The 26,147-nt window shown below is 35.3% G+C and overlaps 1 protein-coding gene across 1 annotated transcript in view; it reads right to left on the reverse strand.

Annotated features, from left to right (window-relative positions):
* Positions 1–8,987: 8,987 nt before the first annotated feature.
* The window catches only part of LOC103509300 (iroquois-class homeodomain protein IRX-6), a 60,740-nt gene continuing 43,580 nt past the window's right edge, over positions 8,988–26,147 (reverse strand). The window contains exons 6-7 of the mRNA XM_017444136.2: positions 17,961–18,265; positions 8,988–9,932 (exon numbers count right to left, since the gene is read on the reverse strand). Coding sequence (XP_017299625.2) covers positions 9,166–9,932; positions 17,961–18,265 — 1,072 coding nt within the window. The 3' untranslated portion in view covers positions 8,988–9,165. The remainder of the gene's footprint in view (positions 9,933–17,960; positions 18,266–26,147) is intronic.

Below are 26,147 nucleotides of genomic sequence, written 5' to 3' on the forward strand. Positions count from 1 at the left end.
TCTTCTTATTTTCCTTCATCATCTCCTTCTTCGCCTTATATATGTATGCATGGTTCAATAAATCTCATCAGCCATGATCATCACACCTTTCGATGTTAACTTTTGCATTTGAGATTCCCTAATTAATTCGGGGACCATCATTCTGTTCGTGTTTGGAAATTTGACCTGAATTGGTGATTTTTGTTGCAGTTTTAATTTCAACAGTAACAGTTCTCTTGAATTTGAAATTCTTCTTCTTTTTCTTCTTCTTATTTTTCTTCATCATCTCCTTCTTCGCCTTATATGTATGCATGGTTCAATAAATCTCATCAGCCTTGATCATCACACCTTTCGATGTTAACTTTTGCATTTGAGATTCCCTAATTAATTCGGGGACCATTCTGTTCGTGTTTGGAAATTTGACCTGAATTGGTGATTTTTGTTGCAGTTTTAATTTCAACAGTAACAATTCTCTTGAATTTGAAGTATTTCGGCATAAAATTAACAATTTCTAATGTTCTAGATTTAGATTTAATGTTTTTCCATGTTTCTGGGAAAGCTCTTTAGAAGTTGCAAAACCGCAATAACAATAATACCTAATTCTGTAGGTAACGTTCCTTCTTTTCTCATCTAATGTTTAACTAGTACCCTCGCATGATAGTTTACCTTTCGTACATGATTTCTGAGTCTTGTTCGAACATATTTTCGAAACATGAAAACATAAATCGAGAATCATAAAATGAATTTGAAGTATTTCGGCATAAAATTAACAATTTCTAATGTTCTAGATTTAGATTTAATGTTTTCCCATGTTTCTGGGAAAGTTCTGGAGAAGTTGCAAAACCTTAATATCAATATTAAATTGTAGGTAACGTTCCTTCCTTTCTCATCTAATGTTTACCTAGTACTCTGGCATGATAGTTTACCTTTCGTACATGATTTCTGAGTCTTGTTCGAACATATTTTCGAAACATGAAAACATAAATCGAGAATCATAAAACATGTCAGTAGTACAAGCGTATTGTTGTCTGGGGTACCATCGGTGGTCACTAACTGTTTGGGGGGTCTTCTTCTGACATGAGGACATGACTATTCTTGTCCTTTTGCCTCTCTTTTCAATACCATCGGTGGTCACTACCTGTTTGGGGGGTCTTCTTCTGACATGAGGACATGACTATTCTTGTCCTTTTGCCTCTCTTTTCAATGATAACTTGTAGTAATATTTGTTTGGTTGCGAATCTGTGGACTCCGTGTAAGCAGAGGGAATGTCCGGCCTGGTCTCAATCAATATCTCTGCTTGTGTGACCTGTGTTTTGCGTATAGTTGCTTGTTGTATGCAACCAACCTCGGTGCTTTAGTGATTAGAGCGACGAATGCCTTTTTAGTCGCTGATTGTGACTGTGTGGAGATATTAGGGAGTTTTTGCAACCAAAATTAGCGTCCTTTTGATAACTGAACTCTTGAGCGGTATTTGACGAAATCTCGTTGCTGAACATGTGCAAGAGTTCAATTAACGGGACGCCAATTTTGGTTGCAAAAACTCTCGATTATTAGAAGTGTGTCCAAAAGGGTACATGCTAATTGATAATGGGGTGATTGCTTGTTCTACATGGAGACCCCGGAAAATCTCAAACAACAAATAGTTTATACATTAGGAGTATTTATACCTACAAGTAGGTACAATGTCGTGCTGATGTTGTTGTTTATTGTGTCATACCTTGGTGCAACATGTAGAACAACAAAACAACATCAACAACATTCGACACTTCAAATCTAGTTCAACAATTTGTTTTTCTCGAATTACAGGTTTTCCGATAAGTTATATTAGTTAGGTACTCAGTACCTAAACATATGTGCATAGTATTCCTTAGTACTAATGTATTGCCTGTAATTTGGACGAACCAATGTCAAACTGATGACATAAATACCTACATTACCTACCATAATGTTTGGTGTTTCTTGTTAGGTGTTAGTAGGTGTTTGATGTTAACATCATATTAGAAGGACGAAGAGTAGGAGCACAAGGAAGAAGAATACCCCGGATGACCTATATCAATCAGATCATGGATTTCGCTGGCTGCAATAACTATCAAGAAATGAAGGAATGATCAGCTCCCATGGTGTAGTGGTCACTGCGCTTGCCTTGCACGCGGGAGACCCGGGTTCGATTCCCGGCGGGGTCAAGAAATTTGTATCATGCAAAGGATTGATTCCGTGACTGGCTGTTGCGTGGGGCCCACTCAGCCTCGTGAGGAAAATGAGTAGCTATGACATGTAAATGCGCATAGCGACCGGTGCCAGTCCAAATGTTGTATGAACAATGGCCCACACTCAGCCTCGTGAGGAAAATGAGTAGCTATGACATATAAATGCGCATAGCGACCGGTGCCAGCATGGTAGGTAACCCCTAAATGCGCATAGCGACCGGTGCCAGCATGGTACGTAAACATTGGATTTAAGGATTATTGAGATATTGGGAAAATCCTACAATGCGACATAATAACACAAAGAAACTGCATTTGTTTGTTTTGTTGTTGTTTAATGAAGGAATGGGCATACGACAGAGACAAATGGAGAGAGATTGCCAACCAATCCCCGGATTGAGGGAATAGATAGAGCATAGAGAGAGACCTATTATGAAATTGCTATAAATAGGTACATTACTAAGCAACGTTGAGTGTGGTTAATACCAGGACGGGTGGCAAAATCCCATCAAGCTTTTCTCTTCCTCTAGAAAGAGTACATTTTCACAATTCCAAGCTCCCCTCGTCCAGATACTCGTATAATGTATAGTTACCTATTTTAAGAAGTAGCCATAGGTATCTCTCTTCTTTACATTAGGTAGAGTATAGCTTCTTTGACTTGACTGGCATGAAAGAGCAACCCGATTTAAGAGATTACCCACTTTCTAGATCTATACGACGTGTTAGCCTGTTCTATTGATTGTAGAAGCATCACATCTCACAAGATGTTAAAAAGTTCACAGTAAAAAATTGACCGTGTTATTAATAAGTGTTCTATCCAATAGTCACTTTGAAATGCTAGGCGGAAATAATATCAATAAAACAAAATGTCCTACCAGTAGTACCAGTCCTCTAGAAAGCGGTTGAAGTACTTTTAAGCAAACCTGATGCAGTGTTTGCTATTCTCGTGTAGTCTTGCAGAATACGAATGCCATCTGAAAGTGACTCAAGTCACAGCATCATATCCATGTCATAAATCACTCAACATAATAATTGTACATAATATTATGAGCTGCATCATAAATATAATTATTATCAACATAAATAAACATGGAATCAAAGAGACGAGCAATGTTTCTTTTTACTATTGCTTTTATTATTCCTTTTATTTGTCATTTCACGAGCCACGGTGTGTTTGTTTTTGCCTACGATTGTACTTCAAATATAGAACTAATATTTTGACAAGGATTTCGCTCAGTTCCGTTGTACCTAAGTCTGAATTTTCATCAAATCTATGGCGAATATCTTCTACATTTTCAAGCAGATAAGTAGGTCTCTTACATAAAGGCCTTTGAAGGTGACGAAAATATCAATTTCATCATACTACCGTCAATTATACCAAGATTGGCTAGACCTATACTTATGGCTATTTACTAGACATGTTTCCTATTATTCACAAAACGTATCCGTACTACTAAGGCAACGTTATAGGTCACCGGAAGGCTCTGGCGCAGACCCTAAACAACCTAAGCAGTAATAAATTCAAAATACAGAGCACACGACTATTAACTTCTAACAAATTTGAATAGCAAACTGCAACACTATTGTAGATAGTAAGTCCATTTCCAATGTTTCCGCTCTGTGTTCCGTTGTGTTCTCCTTATAGACTTACAATATTGGTGATATTGTTGTATTGTTTTTGTCCGTTTCATTGTCAAGTCCTAGGTCTCCTTAAGTTCCTCTCGTGCTACCAGAGTTTAGTATTCAGTTCTTGTGTTGGGAACGTGCTCCGAGTGTAGCTCGGGCTTTGTTTTACACCTCGTAGAGGATTTACCATTCTGTTTTTATTCGTGTGTCCATATATATATATATATACTAGTAAATCTGTTCTAGAACAGGTAACATCGTAACTTCAACTGTTTTCTTGATTTAGGTTCCTCTTCTCCATCTCTCACGATCTTGTGCTTCGTCCTTTATTTCTTCAAATGTCCTTCCTTTCAATATGTCAGTCAGCATTCCGAATTTCTTCCTTCCTCTCGATCTCGTTCCTTCAATTCTTCCTTCCATGATTCTTCTCTGTATACAGTCTCTTCTTAAAATATGCCCCAGCCAGCTTCTTTTTCTCTTTTTTATTGTTCTCAGAATGGTCCTTTCTTCTCCAACTCTTCTCAACACTTCTTCATTTCTCACATATAGGTACTACATAATTGTTATGAGTCATTCGGTTGGGCTTCAGACTCAGTATTGTTATTAGCTCGGTCAATGTACTATATTAGACATTAGACCTAGGATATTCCTATTTGTTCAGTTACTCAAACTGGTGATTGATGTCTTCTTGTATGATAATCACTGCCCCATAGCCTATAGTAGTTTTCGTCATTCCGATACTTTTCATCACAAATGTCTACAAAAGCACAGAATAATAGCAAACCCCCTTCCCTCTTTTCCTTTTTTGAGGAAAGTTAGGTAAAAGTCAAGAACCAAACACGGATTTCTAGGTAATTGAATTAGAAAATTCGTTTCCAGCACCGGTAATAAATTTCCTCTGCCTTCAGATAACGTGACATATTGGAAACCTCAGAGGTCTTATCTATCAGTTCTTCTTCTTTTCCATGTTCCCCAAAAATAGACATGTTCGAAAAGAACATGGCATGGAAACATGTTAACAACAAAGTAGCACGCAACATGTCACCAACATGTCAACATCAACATGTCATTCTACGCCAGGTCGTCGTTTTATTACGGTTCCTTTTTTTCCCTAATCAGAAATTTATGATGTTTGTTAATGGAATTGATTTTTCATTTTCAACAATGGTAACTCTCAGAACTTTCGTTGCACTACTTCGCCGATTCGTTGATATACAGTACTTTGAATCCTTTGACTAAAGATCCGAGTTGTTAAGTTTCAAAATCTGTCAGGACGAACACGATAAACGTCGGTATCTTTAGAGAAATTAACACAATAGACAATTTCTGTTCAGCCTATTGAGAGGTTATGGATCTGTGAGTACCTGTAGCTTTGTTTACACACGCGTTTATAAGTTTTGTGTGTTCACTAAAGTGCAGTGAACATCGTCAACATGGGCTCTGTGAATACCGACAAATGTATAGTGTTCCTACAATGGAAAACTTCAAAGCTCTTACACAAGCAAGGTTCCAAATTGGAAAGCAAAAGGGTTCTAGTTCTGCCAGCCATTCTTTTTACCTTCTATTTTTTTCTTGTCTATGCTTCTTGGATGTGATCGATCCGGTTCAATAATAAGTTCAGAATAGATAACGAAGTACGAAAAAAAAAAATCATTTAAGTAATCTTTTCATCTGACAATTACTTGTCTTACTCTGTAATGGTACCATTGATTTGAAGTACCACCAGCATCTCTATTATTACAAAGAAAACATTATCCATCTAAGAGATTTGAAAAGACATCTAGAATGTTTGTACACAATTCTGTGACAATCTATGTGAGAAAAAAATGTTCGGATCTCTAAATTACCTCACCCAAAAATCTAAATCATGTGTGAAAAGATTGAAATACTTAAAAAATATCCAAGGGAGTACTTGAGCTAGCTGCTAGTTTTTTTATATCTCGATCCTTGTTTGCCTTTCCCAATGATAGACATTGTAGTGTCATTATTCTAATATGTTTATAAATATCTGTTTGCTGTAATTTTCAAGGGTGGTTACGAGTTTTTTTCGTGCTCCTTGTGTGTCTCTTTTTTTAACGTATTCCTCATTAGACCCAATGTTGATTTCTTTTTGGAACATGTGTTGGGTTTTGTTCTTCGGAGTGAAATGCATAGAAAGTCTAATTAAAAAACCACACTTCGATACTTCCCCATTACTCCGCGATATTGATGAGCTCTGTTACCGATAACTAAGTAGATGTTCTAGTGATTTGGAGAAGCTGTTTTTTGTAGTATCTCACAATGTATACATTCTTTGTACCTACCTAAGCCAGCTCATAAAGTTCAACCAAATAGTACATAACATTGGAACCAAACTACCAAATTGTACTCATATCTACTCCTTCTCGTTGAAATTTGGTTATTGGATCAGCAAGTTTAATAGGACCTCATTAAAAAAATTCAGAGGAAGTCCATTGAGTGTGATCGACTGACGTCGACTATTGAATAAATTCGGTTGTCTTTTTATTCTTTCATAAGTATTTCTCTTTCTTCAAACTCGTGCTTTCAGGAGTCATGTCTGTTCTGTAGCGTTCTTGTATATTTCTCTTATAATTTCTGTTGTATTCTTTATTAGACTTGGGATTTGTTTTTCTGTAGCTTTTTCAAGTTGAGAGTTGTACGTTTACAATTTACAATTACTATTTACTATGATAAATGGTTTGAAATAAATTCATTTCAAATGATAAACTTAATTAAAATTAGATTATACCGAGTGCATGTTTTGGTTTTCTTTTTACCTAACAGCACTGACATTTTATACTCCTTGACGCCTATTTCGTGAGATTGCTTCGAATTGTGTTTTCTCTTTCTCCACACAGCAAACAGTTCACTATGAGTTCTGTAACCAAAGTAGAAGGTTCTAATGCAATGAACTATTTGCTTGGGATCTTAAATAATAAATTGTACAAAGTCTAGAACAGTAACTACCAAGCGCTGAGTTTGCTACACTTTGGTTCTCATTCTGTTGATTTATAGCGGTAAACTACCGCAGGAGCGGTTCCGTTTTGAAGACTTTGTTTATTCTCCATATCTCTACCAACACAGTGACAAAATGTAGACGTCAACTCATTGCTTGAAGATAGAAAGGTTTCCTTGGGCACCATCGTAGGTACTATTTTCATTTTTCATGTGCTAGGTAGCTGTATTTGAGAAGTTCAACCAAGTACATACAATATTTTATAAAATGCACATCAGGTTCATCAATGGAGTTATCTGTACCAGCTTTGTCAATGTTAATAGGACCAGTTCAATTTTACATGGATGATATCGTTGGATATCTTCAAACCTATCATCCGGTTCAATGAAGATCATGGCACGAGTACCACATTATTTACCCCCCCTTACCCGACCCCATTGTTTCCGAAATCTCTGTATAAAACAGCAATTAAAATTTCAAAAGTAACTTTAGTTTTAATGAAACTAAATTCTAAAGTTGAAATTCTCTTCTACAATTTATTTTCGGGGAAAACTTTTGGCCATACAGGATGAACGAAGACAAACGAATGAAAGAGAAAAGGGAGATGGATGTCGAACTAGGATAACCTAAGAAGAAACCTGAATGGAGTAAAGAAATTCCAGAAAATACACATGACAATCATAATTGAGTAGAACTTCTTTGAGCCCATCATGAATTAAAACGAATATTATTTGGACTTCTTGACAACTATACTAAGAGAGACCTACATTTCCATTAATTCCCCATGACTACTTCTCTTTTCAGAAATCCGTTGAAACACTCTGTATACACGAAAATGTGGGGGAAGTGTATTGGAATTAACATTGTTTCTCATCAAAACTTTTCAAGCTTTTCAATAAGCTAAATGATTTTGGTTCAGCCAAAATAGGCATCAATAAGTTCACTGTTTCCATAATGAATTAATGACCATTGAAAGTAGCTCTCAGCTCTCACTTGTCTTTGAAGACTTTATCAATGGGTTCATTGGGTTCCGTCTCCACCAATAGATCATTCAGAGATTTCAAGAGTGATAAAAAAGGTAAAAACTTATAGTTTGCTTAAGAGATTACAGCGATCATTCATTCTAAGATCATATTATCCCTTCAATCTTGATCAGATACCTACTTCTAATTTAAGATCTATAATCTCGTCCACAATGTCCATACATTATGATATATGTACCTATTTGCAAGATAATTAAAATTTTTCACCTTGTGTAGTCCTCGGAACAGATTCCTACCCAAGTAGGACTACTCCCACGATGACCAATTGACCACTTTGTTTCCTGAGCTCTTTCTGACCTACGTTGAATTCGTCGGAGAGCACTAAATACTTGTATCTTTGATAATCTGTTTCAAAGTCTTGCCTTGGTCATTAGAACAAAAAGTACAAATGGATAAGACAATCACTCGAAAGACGTAAATTTTTAAAATTGGAAGTCTTTTTTTTAGAAATGAAAATAATTATGACTGGTTATTGACCGTTGCTGTAAAGCAAAATGAAAATGTTGCTTTCTCTACAGCTCTACACTTTTGACTTTTGGCATTCTCCTTCACTGAAAGGTAATTATCAACATTAAACATTTTTGAACCAAAATCCCTCTCAGAAAGGTTGTTGGCTTCAATAGTGATCGATAATAAGGGTATCAAAAGTAAATTAAATCCTAGGCTTCATTCAAGAGAATCTACCGATAAAGAATGAATGACAACTGACGTCATACTTTGGTGATAATCTCTCAAATTATTTTGCCCACACAACCTTTGCAAATGTCGATTAACTTACGAGAAATATCTTATCACTGCCTTATCAAAAGGTGTCATTCATGAAAACTGTTACCTACTGTTTCATTCATAATTCCATGGATACCGTGGTTGTACAAGAAACAAAAATATCACAACAAAATAATAATCAATACCTAATAAAAATTGGTGGAAAAGGGAAACCTTTCAAATAATTGTTTTAGATAAATATGGTTTTGATTGATGCACCTACTCTACATTTCAACAAATTTCCTTTCATCATAAAAAAAAACGAAATTAAACAACAGAAATTTTAAGTATACCTACCATCAACTGAATAGGTTCAAGAGGACCAAATTAAAAATCAGTTGATTTGTGAAAAAACTAAATCCAAATTAATATGCAATAACAGATATTGTAATGCCATTGTATTGACAACATGGTATGGTAGGTATACAATTTGGTACATAATTATGATCAGTTAAACTAAAGAGGTGGGGACGTTAAGGGAAAAGATGGCTGAAGTAGGAATAGACAAAGAGCCTCACCAACAACATTTCTGAATCCCGTTAAACATCAAATTAAAGAAAGACCAATTAATCAATTTTCAGAAATCCATTATTTAAGCTCTTTGTGCATTATCCACGGATTTATTATTTACGTTATTATTGTTGTTGTTATTATTGTTATTGTGAAGACCAGGTGATTCTGACACTGAAGATCCAGAGGAGGAGGCTGAGGAAGCTCCTGCAGTAACTGCGAGACCAAATGGAGTTGTAGAGGATCCGCCACCAGAACTAGCAGCAGCTGCAGCAGCAACCACAGCCCCCACAGAACTTAATGGTGAACTATTAGCATTATTAGAAGATAAACTAGAGATGTGACGCTGGTATTGTTCTAGGAACTCAGTACTACCGGGGTGGGCGCCCAGATGTGATCCATACAGTCTATAAAGATCATGTCTGTAACTATTAGGATGAGGTAAATGGTGGGGCCGACCTGCTAGAGGAGAGATCATCTTCCCAGATGAAAATACACTAGATGGTAAACTACTTCGAATGTCGTTCTCTTTACTTGCCATATCTGCTAGAGACCATATCCTTGGCTTGTTTACATTGACGGGACTTATGGTGGCACCAGGGCCGTGACTAGGAGGGGGAGATGATTGAAATCTTGCATGAGGATGATGGAGACCATGGTAAGCAGGATGTAGGAAATGGTGCGGTCGTTCAAACAAACACTCGGGAGAATCAGGGCCACTATCTGGCCGAGACTCACTCCATTCTGAACCTGTATCCACTGCACCACCAGGTCTATCTAATAGATCTAACCTGTGATTAGGAGGACGATCACCATCTTCACTAGAACCTGTGCCCGAATCTTTGGAATCTGAAACAAAGAAGGAAAAAATCCATATAAAATTCTGTTTACAACAAATAGCGAAGGAAAAACACTTGGACGCATGCTGATCAATAATGGAAGTAGGTATCTGCCTATAAGTATAATGAACAATACTAATAGTGTATTGGAAGATAAAATAATGTGTATCTAACGCTAAGTGTATTGATAAACGATGTTAGAACAGATAATCATAACGAAAAAATATGGCGTACAACATCAAAGGAACATAAAATATATCCATGTTGATAAGAGGCATTGTTATTATCTTATCAACCACTAATGAATATAACACAACACACACTTGCTATCTTATTATTAGAAACTATGTTTGATGAAGTGCCTATGATCACGTTGAAAAAATGTATCACCTTTTTCAGTGAGTCAAGTATCTTTGTATGGTGTTGGAAATATTTTTTTATCGCTTTGAAAACGCCATTGTGCCATATTCTGTGATAGGAACATCATCAGTATGTGCTTAGCAGGGGTGTGTTCTGTGTTCCATCGTTTAACCTATGTCAAGTCGTTGTTTTATTGACACAAGAGAGATTATGATAATACTTGGGTACCCACTAATGTTAGTGGTTATCACCTACAACAACACAGCTTTACTATCTTCATGGTTAACTTTAACTAGGTATGTAGGTATACTGATTCACTCTTCATTTTCTCACATTTTCCGACAAAATTACCCCTTGTAGGAACAAAGAAACCCACGATCCTTCTATCGATGACATTTCATGGTCGTTACAATAACTTTCCATTTCAAGTTCGCCAGCAAAGATTTACAACAATATTCCATCAATTTTTTTGTACACGGAGCTCCATAAAGTTTCATTAGGGAATGTATACGAGAGCCAGGAGAGAATATTTTGATGATGTTAACAAAGTACGGGGCTTTGTTCTCTACAGAAAACTTTGATTAAAACTTTTGTAAACAATGATGATGAAGCTGTGAGCAGAGTGGGGAAGAGGGCACTTAACGCCATGATTGATGAGCTCATTAGTACAGCCATGATATTTTGTGTCATAACTTTGTACCGAAGGAGATCCCTTACAAAGTAACTTCGCTTCCATCCAATCTAACATCGGGCTCTGTTTACTTTGCGCAATCAAAAAGAGATGTCCCACCCACACCCTTGCTTACGGACACTTTTTCCTAAGAAATATGAAACTAGTAAGGAAGAAACCCAACTTTCTAATAAACATCAAGTTGTAAGACGAAAATTACAAAGACTGACAAAAATAGATGAAAATCTCCTCGTACAAAATAAAGATCATTTAGAAACTTTTGTCCTGCGAAGCACGATAGCATGTGGCGAAGGAGTAAAACGCCGAAACAATTGAGAATACGCAACACATACTCCAGACAAAAATTATACATAATAACCAATGAAAAAGAAGACAAATATGAGGAAAAGGAAGAATAAAGGAGGAAGTGTCAATTGCGAGAAGACATCGCATTTGTCATCTTACAGATGAACGCGTTGTTTGATTAACATCAGGAGGGCTAAAGTCACCCACGTCCAGGGTTATTGCTTTCATAAACTCTAGCTCTTCTTTCCAATGTCACACATTTTTTTTATTTGCTTTACTTTTATTAGACTTCTGTTCCTCTTTCTCAATATTGTTTATCGTCACCCACGTCCAGGGTTATTGCTTTCATAACCTCTAGCTCTTCTTTCCAATGTCACACATTTTTTTATTTGCTTTACTTTTATTAGACTTCTGTTCCTCTTTCTCAATATTGTTTATCTTTGAAAGATTGGGACATCTCTTCAACATGAATGTTAGTGGTTATCACCTATAACAACACAGCTTTACTATCTTCATGGTTAACTTTAACTAGGTAGGTATGTAGGTATACTGATTCACTCTTCATTTTCTCACATTTTCCGACAAAATTACCCCTTGTAGGAACAAAGAAACCCACGATCCTTCTAACGATGACATTTCATGGTCTTTACAACGACTTTCCATTTCAAGTTCGCCAGCAAAGATTTACAACAATATTCGATCAATTTTTTTGTACACGGGGCTCAATAAAGTTTCATTAGGGAATGTATACGAGAGCCAGGAGAGAATATTTTGATGATGTTAACAAAGTACGGGGCTTTGTTCTCTACAGAAAACTTTGATTAAAACTTTTGTAAACAATGATGATGAAGCTGTGAGCAGAGTGGGGAAGAGGGCACTTAACGCCATGATTGATGAGCTCATTAGTACAGCCATGATATTTTGTGTCATAACTTTGTACCGAAGGAGATCCCTTACAAAGTAACTTCGCTTCCATCCAATCTAACATCGGGCTCTGTTTACTTTGCGCAATCAAAAAGAGATGTCCCACCCACACCCTTGCTTACGGACACTTTTTCCTAAGAAATATGAAACTAGTAAGGAAGAAACCCAACTTTCTAATAAACATCAAGTTGTAAGACGAAAATTACAAAGACCGACAAAAATAGATGAAAATCTCCTCGTACAAAATAAAGATCAGGTAGAAACTTTTGTCCTGCGAAGCACGATAGCATGTGGCGAAGGAGTAAAATGCCGAAACATTTGAGAATACGCAACACATACTCCAGAAAAAAAATTACACATAATAACCAATGAAAAAGAAGACAAATATAAGGAAAAGGAAGAATAAAGGAGGAAGTGTCAATTGCGAGAAGACATCGCATTTGTCATCTTACAGATGAACGCGTTGTTGGATTAACATCAGGAGTGCTAAGTCACCCACGTCCAGGGTTATTGCTTTCATAACCTCTAGCTCTTCTTTCCAATGTCACACATTTTTTTATTTGCTTTACTTTTATTAGACTTCTGTTCCTCTTTCTCAATATTGTTTATCTTTGAAAGATTGGGACATCTCTTCAACATAACCATTGGCAAAATTTGTGATCGAGTTATTGAAATGTTTTGGCAACTCATAAAAAACTTGTCTCATTCTTAAATTCTTAAGACATTGTCTGCATGCCTACCTATTTTCCAAAAGACTAATAAAAAGTAGCAGTATTTATTCTAGATTCATTGGATAATAATAATAATAAGTTTATTCGTTCATTCTTTACAATATTCTTAACATACTCTTCATCATTCCTGAAGTACTTCTAAGTACTTGTGTACTTTTAGGGACCAAACAGATTATAATGGATACGTATTGATTCTGCATTTCTGCTAGGAGCAAGACAAGTGAGAAATCTCAAATTGGCAGGTAAGTCGAAATAAAAGCTATACAAGAAGATGTCTTATTCTCGTTAAAAGTATTAGAAGATCTCGTATTCTTGTTAAAAGTATATGGATGTACCTACTTTCACATAGGAAATTTACAACATAGGTAAACAAGAAAATAAATACAAGTACATGTTATGACAAGAGGCTACATCCAAACGAACACGGGACTCTATAAGAAATTAAGATGACAACTAATTATCTTGTAGAACATTGGATATAAATTTCCTATCAACTCGACGGTCGAGGTAATTTGGCAACAAACACAACAGAAGCTGTTTATCTATCAGGTAGCGTATTGAACATATCATAATGAAGAGCTCAGTGGTGGAGAATGCAGAATAAACGGAAGAAATTGCAGCTAGTGAAACATTTTTAGAACCAATACATATTGGCAGCAGGGAAGAAATTGCAGAAAATAATACAATTTGAGAGCAAATATTGGGAAGACTGAAGAATATACCAAAAATAGACATGGAATAGGAATGGCAAAAAAAACAGATAATCTCGAAAATGATGGAAACTTTTAGGGACAATTTCACCCAAAGAAACCAAATCTTTGATAGGATAATTTACAAATTTAACTAATGCGAGGTTACAATGAAACTGTAGAAAGTCTAAACTCTAAAGAAAAAATATAATAATTATTATGTTGAAATATATGGAGGAATTTTTACAAGATATTCAACCTATCGCCCACCACGCGGCTGAAGAAGTTAGAAACAACATAGGTAAAAACATAAATATTGTAGATAATAAGGTTGCGGTTGTTATTCCAACGATGATAGGTTAATTAGTCTAAATTATGCACCTATGTTCTGAATGCTATCTCTATTGAGATATAATTAAATCTCAAGATTTATAGGTGACAAGAATCACGTTTTTTTTTTCATTGTGGTAGGTAAGAAGCATCGTGTTATCAATGTCTGTGAATGTGTTCTGGCAAAATTTTATTATTATTTGGATATAGGCTGCTTGCATCAAGAAATATACCAAACATATTTTTAGCCATCCGACAGTCACACCCTTTGTTTTGATTACCTAATCTTTTGTTGCACATTCTTTGACAGAGATTGAAATATTTGGAAATTTAAATGACATTTTATCAGTGCCGATGCTAAAAAAAAAAGTTTTAATAAAAAGTTCAAAAAAGAGATTAAAAAATCGGGCCGAAAACAGCCATCCGACAATCACACCCTTTGTTTTGATTACCTACTCTTTTGTTGCACATTCTTTGACAGAGATTGAAATATTTGGATATTTAAATGACATTTTATCAGTGCCTATGCTAAAAAAAAGTTTTAATAAAAAGTTAAAAAAAGAGATTACAAAATCGGACCGAAAACACCACTTTCCTAGAATACGCACCTACCAGGATAAGGAAAGTAAAAGTAAAGAACAAACGTGATGATTGAGACGAGCGTCTTCATTTGGGTGATGAAATGTTCAGGCAATATAATGATATCAACCCCAAGTTGTAGAAAGACCTGACTGAAATTCAGAAGTGTTGTCACGAGAGAAGAATGAGGAGCAAATAATACATTGTGAGCTTTTCAAGGGTGTGGAGAAGATGAATACAGGGAAAAGAAGAGAGCTTATCAAAAAGAAAAAAAAACGTATAGAGAGGTTTCTCTGAGATAATGACAAATGAAACTCACGACAAAACGAACGACACACAAAACTGGCTTATTATTTATTCCCAACACGGAAACACAACAGCAACATGTGTAGATAAAGAAGAAGGAAAGAAGAAAATGTGATAAGAGGGAAAAACGAGGTGAAAAAGATTGGAAATCCTGTGAGAAGGTTGAATGAATGTTACGAACATCATCAGAGAAACAAAAGGATAAGGATCAGAGAAAATAACATTTGGGATTTTAATTTTTAGCTTGAACCTAACGCGTATTATGCGAATAAAGTAGCAAACAAAATGAATATCTACCACAAATGTTTACCTACCTAATAATAGACTGTTAGATAGTACACAAGAAGGTACCAACAGAAGGTACTATGTACAGAGGTAGCTGAAGGACAAAAAATGCTCGATATTGTCTACAAACATACATATAATGACGAGGAATAAATAAATGAGAAATAGAACATCAACACAATTCAAAAAATGTTTCCTGATAGAAAGCTTTTACCTCAGCATGTACACAATTTTGCTACAAACATTCAGGACTTGAAGAAAAAAAAACGTAGAGAGGTTTCAAGAGAAGAGATAATGACAAATGAAACTCACGACAAAACGAACGACACACAAAACTGGCTTATTATTTATTCCCAACACGGAAACACAACAGCAACATGTGTATAAAGAAAATAGATAAGAAATAAGAAAATGTGATAAGAGGGAAAAACGAGGTGAAAAAGATTGGAAATCCTGTGAGAAGGTTGAATGAATGTTACGAACATCATCAGAGAAACGAAAGGATAAGGATCAGAGAAAATAACATTTATTTTGAGATATTTAGCTTGAACCAACCTTTTTAGTTGGTTTTAGAACGAACCAAGTTTATAAACCAACATTAGTACCTTACGTACAGAGGTAACTGAAGGACAAAAAATGCCAGAAATTGTCTACAAACATATAATGACGAGGAATAAATAAATGAGAAACAGAACATCAACACAATTCAAAAAATGTTTCCTGATAGAAAGCTTTTACCTCAGCATGTACACAATTTTGCTACAAACATTCAGGACTTTTTTGCATACCTTCTACATAAAAACCGTACTTTGAGTACATAAAATCCAGCGTGTATAGAAAAAAAAAAAAAAACATTTTAAATTTTTGTATTTTTTTAAAAATGTAATGGAGGAGTACTTGAAATAAATCAAGTTGTTATATCCTCCTCATCTCTACCATTACGTCCCAGAATTCAAATCATACGCGGGTAATACTTGAAATCTTTCCCCATCAATTCTTCCCCCACTCCCCCTATTGGTAAATATACCTAATACGTTATTATTTAAGTTTAAATCTACTTTAAAATTGGTTTAATGTTGTTCCTTTTTTTACTCTTTTTTTATGCGCTGTTTTAAACGTATCATTTACATGTACGTTTTGTAAATACAGGGTCTTATTGAAGCAATAATGAGTTGTGTTGTTGTGTATGTGTGGTAGCTTTCTTTTTATGGTACTGAAGAATCCATTTCTCCAAATAATGATCATAAATAATCATAATCATGCATACTCTTGTAAATTGCTTAGTTTTGATGTTTCATTTGAAGTTTTGAACCCTTTGATTGCTAAATATATCTAGAGGTTGCTCAATGTCTAGAGATAGGTACTACTTTTTAGAAAACTGTGTCATGTGTCATCCTATATCTGCCAGTCAACACTTTTAATGAGTTAGCAATAAGAACAACAAATGCAAATGTCTCATATTTTGAACTTACAAAAATTAGATAATAGCTTTTTTCATACCCTGTAAATCTGTAAAAGAATACTGAATGTACGACTTCCTACAATTTGCTCATATGTACCTCCGTTCTGTTTCATGCATACTCTTGTAAATTGCTTAGTTTTGATGTTTCATTTGAAGTTTTGAACCCTTTGATTGCTAAATATATCTGGAGGTTGCTCATTGTCTAAAGATAGGTACTACTTTTTAGAAAACTATGTCATGTGTCATCCTATATCTGCCAGTCAACACTTTTAATGAGTTAGCATTAAGAACAACAAATGCAACTATCTCATATTTTGAACTTACAAAAATTAGAGAATAGCTTTTTTCATACCCTGTAAATCTGTAAAAGAATACTGAATGTACGACTTCCTACAATTTACTCATATGTACCTCCATTCTGTTGAATTGAAGCCAAAATTTATTGAACAATATTCTGCCAATTTTATTTAATTATTCAACACTCTCTCCCTTTGCTTCTTCCCTACGCCAATGTGTATCCTAAGCCTGTTCTAAATCGGACTCCAATGTCCCCTCCCTATCTTCCCTAAAGGTTGACTTTTTTTTATAAATTATTACAATAAATATTGGTAATACCTAAATGCCTTAATGTAAAAAATAAACAAGAAAATTTACAGAAGTTTATTGCTTGGAAAAGTTCAAATGAAATAAAAAATATAGGAAGATGATGGCGCAAAATTAAAGCGAATAATATGGAATCCAAAATAGTATTAGATTTCAATTGACTACAATAATTAGCAGATATGGACCAACCATGTGACCTTTGAGATAATGTCCCCTCCCTATCTTCCCTTAAAGGTTGACTTTTTTTTTACTTTTTTTATAAATTATTACAATAAATATTGGTAATACCTAAATGCCTCAATGTAAAAAATAAACAAGGAAATTTACAGAAGTTTATTGCTTGGAAAAGTTCAAATGAAATAAAAAATATAGGAAGATGATGGCGCAAAATTAAAGCGAATCAGTGGCGTAGCGTGGTCTAAATTCAAGTGTAGGGCGTGTTGGGCTCATGCACAGGTCTACCAAGTCCCATCACAGTACATGCCATTAATATTTATGGGCATTAGAGTGAACTTTTGAGTTGTATGGCCGCCATACACGCCGTACATACACGCTACGCCACTGAAGCGAATAATATGGAATCCAAAATAGTATTAGATTTCAATTGACTACAATAATTAGCAGATATGGACCAACCATGTGACCTTTGAGAGCAGGTCTTTTGGGGGAAAAACAAATGGAACCAGAGCCAAAGTTTCAAAAACCGAAATATCCTTGGATCCTATCTCTCTCCAAAAACTAAATCAAAATAGTTTTAAAATTAATAAATAGGTAGGTAATTTTCTCAACTCACCTAAATGATCTTTGGGGTCTGCACTTTTCCTGCCGTCCGAGTGGTCATCATTGTTGTTATCTTCGTCTTCCACCCGATTCCTGGGCTCCCACGTCATCTTGTTCTCCTTCTTGAGTCTCCTCCTCGCGTTGGCGAACCACGTCGACACTTGGGTGAGCGTCATTTTCGTGATGATCGCGAGCATGATCTTCTCGCCTTTGGTGGGGTAGGGGTTCTTCTTGTGCTCGTTGAGCCAGGCTTTGAGTGTGCTCGTGGTTTCTCGGGTGGCGTTTTTCCGACGCGCTCCGTTGATGTCCATGCCGTAGCTGAAACAGGGAACGGAGGAAAGGGAAATTAGTTTCTCTTTGATCAATGTTCAAATTATTTAGTCACATCAAAAGTTATACAATAAGAAGATTGTATTTACTACTTATCTATATGTGGAAAATAATCAAAAAAGATGAATGAAAGTCCAAAATGCTCATACTTGTACATAGATGTTTTTAACTACTGCCATTCAACGATCTAACCCAAAACAATGCCAAATTTCAAAGCAACTGGTCCAGTAAAAGTGGATTAAAGTGCTAAGGTGATTCGCAAGGTACCTAATAGAACTAATAAATGTTTTTCAACATTTCAACCGATACTGTTTGATATACTGGCAGGCAAGTCAGCAAAGAATTCAAATAGAAAATTCTGTAGGTTGTATTTTACATTTTTATTTCTAATAAAAGACATACACCTGAAAATGTCAACAGATCGTCAGTATACGGTATTTTATCGACCTCATAATAAATTGCCACATTTCCAATTGAATTCCCATTAAGATTCAACGTTTCCTAAAGCACTATCCTATAGCACTTGCTACAGCACTATCTTCGGGAGATTTCAAAGATAACTTTTTTTCAATCCGAAACAGATGGTTGTGGTTTTGACTTTTATCAATGGAGTTTGCAGGATCATTTAGCTGTTGATTTATCGAGAAATATTAAAACGTTTTTATTAATATTGAAAGACCTAATGGATTATCGATGTTATCCATACATTGTGATGTTAATTGTTGAAGATTAGACTGAAAATAATCAAGACAAGGGAGAAGACAATGGAAGAGTGGCGGGGAAAAAACCTTTTAACTGGCGAGATTGAGGTGGTGAATGTCGTCAGATGAAGTGGGAATGAAAAAAATTCCTGTGTTAGAGAGGGGAAAAAAACGGAGAAAAAATGAATTCCCTAATACTTATGATTGAAATGAATGCAAATTCCTGTGGAAAACATCAGGAGATAGAGAGACAACAAAATGGCGTCTTCTTTCGACAAGGGACACGATGGGGATGCAGGCTGGAGCGAAAAAGTTTGGCGACTTTTGCTGAGAGAGACACAGAGACAACTTTCAGCAGGTGGAATTTTGAAAGTTGTTTCTAAAGGGTAAGGATATTTGAACATTTAAAAATACTTAAAATAATAAAGAAGGAATAAATTTGCACCTCTGAGAGCCTTTCCAAGAAGATATCAACCAAGATTGCCAAGATGAAACCACCAAATTATTGGATATTTTCTTTGTATAAAATCCAAAAATGTCTCTTTCCATTTCATGTTGTTATATTTTTTTACTTTCTATTACCCTTACGTATAGGGAACCTATACAAGGTAATGAGAAAGTATTGCAATCGGTCCAAATTTTCAAAATCGGGAAATGGGTGGAAATATCCGTTTTGGGGTCCCCTGATTCCAAAAAAGTGGTTTTTAGCCCATGGTCTGTACGTAACGTACGTACGTACTACAGGTTTAAATGGGAAAAAGTAGAAAGTTGTGAACAAAATATCTCAAAAACGGTTTGTCGTAGAGAAATGAAATTTGGTATACTATCCCGGTATGGTCCAAGGACGCGACTGTAACAATTTGGCAAAAATCGGATAATCACCCATCCAGATATTAACAAAAGTAATTGTTGCTTAACCCTCATTTCGTGGAAAATGTTGAAAAGGTTGTGAACAAAATATCTCAAGAAAGGTTTGTCGTAAAGCGATGAAATTTGGTATGATATACCGATATGTTCCAAGGACGCGACTGTAACAACTTGGTAAAAAACGGATAGTCACCCATCCAGATATCAACCAAAGTCAATGTTGCTTCGAACTTCGTACATATCTACTGATGTTTTTTGTGTGGGTTACATATAATATAATATCTACATGATAAAAGTTGTCTCAAAGATGGGCAACAGCTAAGCTGCCGTTTTCTGTGGTAATCTTTAGAGGTTAGTGCTAGGTATGTCCACTTTGGTAAAACTATCCATTTTTCTACATAATAATTATTCTTTGTTCAATATTGTTTATCACTACTCCGGGCTCCAGTCTCCGGTCTCCGCACTACAAACCCACGATCTTTACCGCTGGCATTCGGTCAAGTTTCGAAAGCTTTCAAGTGGAATATTATAACCACATTAGAAAAGCATTCCGGAAGTCCTTGGTAAGCTAATAGAATAAGACGGTAAGCCAAGACTAGGCATTTAGCTATACATGAGCAAGATTATACTCAGGTCACTAAAGAGATTAGAATTATGCGCTTTACAGCTTAATATTTACACTCGGACGTAAAAAAACAAAAAAAAAAAAAAATCGCTCGGGACAATTTGAATTTCCATCCCTTTATGGCCGAGGCTACAATTAGAGTGAATGTTTTGAACATATTGCTCAACATATTTTGGTACCAGCCAAAATCATTTCTAACACAACATTTTTCGGTATACCTACCACCTAAAAGCTTATACGGTTGACCTCAAAACACCGCTTTGATTTTCTAGTTGGCTCTATTTTGGAAGTACCTATCGTTGATGTTGAACATACATGATTTTAAAGTAGATTTGGCACGAATGTTTCGCATGTGAGTGTATTTCTATCTACAATACCTACATCTCCTTATTTTTCACTCAGTGGAAAAAGTGGAATATGGGAAAATGAAGTGATGAACCTAAACCATACTACAGTGGTTACTATACTGCCAGTGACTGATGGAAAGTTACCACATCATCCAACATGTAATGTAAAATAATATGACCTACTCATGTTTCAGAGATGACAACAAAGATGACATAATTACTGTAGCAAGAGCTACTCGTAATAACATAAATGTAGATATTGGTTATGGTTGTTATTCTATTGAAGAAACAGCGTTAAACAAGAAAATTTCAAAATTGTCTCTCCAGGAAAATATGGTTTATCATTTTTGTAAAATATATAACCCATTACCAATAAAAAGAGAAAACTACTTTTTTAGCTTTGTCTATATCTTTACTGTAAACAAACCCATTACTAACCTGTTCCTTTATTTCTTCTAACGAATAGGGAATCTACAGGAAAATTATTAGGTCAAAAACTCAAAAGTTTCAATTTGACCTTTTTTATTAAACAAGAAAATTTCAAAATTGTCTCTCCAGGAAAATATGGTTTGTCATTTTTGTAAAATATCTAACCCATTACCAATAATAATGAGAAAACTACTTTTTTAGCTTTGTCTATCTTTAGATACTGTAAACAAACCCATTTCTCACCTGTTCCTTTATTAATTCTTCTAACGAACAGGGAATCTACAGGAAAATTATTAGGTCAAAAACTCAAAAGTTTCAATTTGACCTTTTTTTTCGGTTTTCACAGTTGGTACCTAGCTCATTTGCAGATCGTCATTTTCGTCATTTCATGTTTTTAGTCCAATATACGAGTACTTCCTCCTACTCTAATAGGTATAACTTCCTCCACGTGCTATTCCCATTACACAATCTTGTTTCACCTGGTATAAGAAGCCTACATGACGGACTTCAAACACATAAACCCATGTTTGTTTGTATCACTCGTAAGGCCTCTTTTCATTCAATTACAGTGCAGCTTAAAAAACAACGGGGGGAAATGCATCTCTCCGTATAGTTTTCGTAAAATTTTCAGTGTCACGACTCCTATATGTGTTATTAGGCCTAAATGTTATGGGAAAATATCGGGAAATAAGTACGTTATGTTGTTATCTATATCATTATGATGGATTGCACTATTAGGCAGTGTTGTCATGTTAAAGGTGCACCTATTGGCAACGTTGTTATTTGATGCTGAACGATACGTGAGCATTGTGGTACGAACGTTGGAAACGTGGGTGATTTTGACTAATAGTGTTACTACTCAGACAAGATCGAACGCATTCACTCATTTAATTGTTCTTAAATTATAATTATTGTTAGTAGCCATAAAAGACGATTGTAATGTAATGGTAATGACCATCTTGAAAGAATTGGAAGCAAGAATGGAATAAAGTCTTAGTCAGCTATTGCTTGTCAACAAAACCTGGCGTGCGGGCCGGCCTTAGGTGCCTTATTTCAAAGCAGATGGGGAAATGAAAATGATCTACTAAGAAAGAAAAACTGTAGCCCAAATTTCTATGTCTTGCAGCTTACAGAAAAAGCACACAGATTTTCAGCTTTTATACACCGAATCTTCCAAAAACCAAGAGGAAAACTTGTGATGTTCCAACTCGCCCTAGACTATCCGGCTTATTAAGTGAACACTAACATCTAATGACAAGAACATGTTCAAAATATCATCAGTGCATACAAAACACCGCCATCATTCTAACAGGACGGGGGAACAAGTTCGAGTTTTCGTTCCGAAATTTGAAGAGGAGAAAAAAAGGGCACTCTAAATTTTGAAATCATAAAAGGGTTCCTCATAAGAGCTTGTATCGAATATACCTACATATCTACTGATGTTTTTTGTGTGGGTTACATATAATATAATATCTACATGATAAAAGTTGTCTCAAAGATGGGCAACAGCTAAGCTGCCGTTTTCTGTGGTAATCTTTAGAGGTTAGTGCTAGGTATGTCCACTTTGGTAAAACTATCCATTTTTCTACATAATAATTATTCTTTGTTCAATATTGTTTATCACTACTCCGGGCTCCAGTCTCCGGTCTCCGCACTACAAACCCACGATCTTTACCGCTGGCATTCGGTCAAGTTTCGAAAGCTTTCAAGTGGAATATTATAACCACATTAGAAAAGTATTCCGGAAGTCCTTGGTAAGCTAATAGAATAAGACGGTAAGCCAAGACTATAGGCATTTAGCTATACATGAGCAAGATTATACTCAGGTCACTAAAGAGATTAGAATTATGCGCTTTACAGCTTAATATTTACACTCGGACGTAAAAAAAAAAAAAAAAAAAAAATCGCTCGGGACAATTTGAATTACCATCCCTTTATGGCCGAGGCTACAATTAGAGTGAATGTTTTGAACATATTGCTCAACATATTTTGGTACCAGCCAAAATCATTTCTAAACATTTTTTGGTACCTACCACCTAAAAGCTTATACGGTTGACCTCAAAACACCGTCTTTGATTTTCTAGTTGGCTCTATTTTGGAAGTAACGTTGATGTTGAACATACTCGTACATGATTTTAAAGCAGATTTGGCACGAATGTTTCGCATGTGAGTGTATTTCTATCTACAATACCTCTACATCCCCTTGTTTTTCACTCGGTGGAAAAAAATTGAATATGGGAAAATGAAGTGATGAACCTAAACCATACTACAGTGGTTACTATACTGCCAGTGACTGATGGAAAGTTACCACATCATCCAACATGTAATGTAAAATAATATGACCTACTCATGTTTCAGAGATGACAACAAAGATGACATAATTACTGTAGCAAGAGCTACTCGTAATAACATAAATGTAGATATTGGTTATGGTTGTTATTCTATTGAAGAAACAGCGTTAAACAAGAAAATTTCAAAATTGTCTCTCCAGGAAAATATGGTTTATCATTTTTGTAAAATATATAACCCATTACCAATAAAAAGAGAAAACTACTTTTTTAGCTTTGTCTATATCTTTACTGTAAACAAACCCATTACTAACCTGTTCCTTTATTTCTTCTAACGAATAGGGAATCTACAGGAAAATTATTAGGTCAAAAACTCAAAAGTTTCAATTTGACCTTTTTTTAGGTTTTCACAGTTGGTACCTAGCTCATTTGCAGATCGTCATTTTCGTCATTTCATGTTTTTAGCCCAATATACTTCTTCCTACTCCAATAGGTATAACTTCCTCCACGTGCTATTCCCATTACACAATATTGTTTCACCTGGTATAAGAAGCCTACATGACGGACTTCAAACACATAAACCCATGTTTGTTTGTATCACTCGTAAGGCCTCTTTTCATTCAATTACAGTGCAGCTTAAAAAACAACGGGGGGAAATGCATCTCTCCGTATAGTTTTCGTAAAATTTTCAGTGTCACGACTCCTATATGTGTTATTAGGCCTAAATGTTATGGGAAAATATCGGGAAATAAGTACGTTATGTTGTTATCTATATCATTATGATGGATTGCACTATTAGGCAGTGTTGTCATGTTAAAGGTGCACCTATTGGCAACGTTGTTATTTGATGCTGAACGATAGATGGGATAGTTATGATTATAATTAAATAATATCTTGATTAAAAGTCAACTAGGTGAGGTTAACGTAGGAGGGGTTCTCTACCACCTAACCTTTAGAACTACGCCAACCAATAATTTTAATATTTGGTAGAACAGAATAGAATATAATACCTACATATCTTGTTTATCCTGCTCAAATGAGACTAAAAAGTTTCTTTACCCCAGCAGTCTAATCAACGTCTCATGTATTTTATTGGTTTAATAACATAATTTAATACATAAATGTTAACAGCAGAATATTGATCTCCGGTACCACTAACATTGTACTCCAAATACTCGTAGGTATACATCAGAGAGAAAAGATATTGGATCTCCATTACTCTCAAGACTCATAATCCATTCTTCCCTCATATAATTATGAGATCGGTAACCGTGCAAACAAAAAGATAAACTCTCCCCATGAAATTTTGTACGCTGACAAAATCTCGGTGAGAAAAATACCCGAGATAATCAGGAAAAAGGGATAATCCATTCTTCCCTCATATAATTCCTGAGATCGGTAACCGTTCAAACAAAAAGATAAACTCTCCCCATGAAATTTTGTACGCTGACAAAATCTCGGTGAGAAAAATACCCGATATAATCAGGGAAAAGGGTTTTAAAATTCAAGCTTCGATTCGACACGAACGTAAACAAACTAATTAAAAGAGCATAAATCAAAATCAGACTTTGTTGACACAACAGAGAACCGATGCAGCCCTAAGCAGATCAAATTTTAATCTTTTCCCAGGTTATGAAAATGGTTTACTCGATACCCCTTCCATTCATAGTGTTATTATCAATCAGTGAATGTTACACAGTGGTCAAACTTTAGAGATCTACAGAAACAATCGAAATTGACATTCAGAATTCAAATAGGTACTCTTATCCAGCAATACCTATTAGCAATAATACAGAAATTGAACAAAACTTTGACCAAAGTCTTTGCTATTTGCTCCAAGTTACGTACATATTCATACTCGAAAAAGGTAATAGCAGCAGGGAATGAATTTTCTATATATTTTTTCTCCGATACCTCTTCCATTCATAGCGTTATTATCAATCAGTGAATGTTACACAGTGGTCAAACTTTAGAGATCTACAGAAACAATCGAAATTGACATTCAAAATTCAAATAGGTACTCTTATCGAGCAATACCTATTAGCAATAATACAGAAATTGAACAAAACTTTGGCCAAAGTCTTTGCTATTTGCTCCAAGTTACGTACATATTCATACTCGAAAATTGTAATAGCAGCAGGGAATGAATTTTCTATATATTTTTTCTCCAACAATATTTCAACAATAGAATCATTGTTGGAGAAACACGACTGACGAGCAATACCTATTAGCAATAATACAGAAATTGAACAAAACTTTGGCCAAGGTCTTTGCTATTTGCTCCAAGTTACGTACATATTCATACTCGAAAAAGGTAATAGCAGCAGGGAATGAATTTTCTATATATTTTTTCTCCAACAATATTTCAACAATAGAATCATTGTTGGAGAAACACGACTGACCCACAGAGGTGTTTGGAAAAGTAGCAAATATACCTGGCAATAAATAAATCACAACGAAGTGGATCGAAATAACTTCTTTACAAGCAACTTAGCAATTAATTTTATCCGTGCCATAAATCAGGCAGGCTTTTTAATTAAAATTATATTAATACTGAAAGCATGCTTGAGATGATTGACATTATCAAAAAACATCTTATTAAAAGAAACATAA

The sequence above is a fragment of the Diaphorina citri genome, unplaced genomic scaffold (assembly GCF_000475195.1).
Source record: "Diaphorina citri unplaced genomic scaffold, Diaci psyllid genome assembly version 1.1 scaffold485, whole genome shotgun sequence".
NCBI classification, from domain to species: domain Eukaryota; kingdom Metazoa; phylum Arthropoda; class Insecta; order Hemiptera; family Psyllidae; genus Diaphorina; species Diaphorina citri.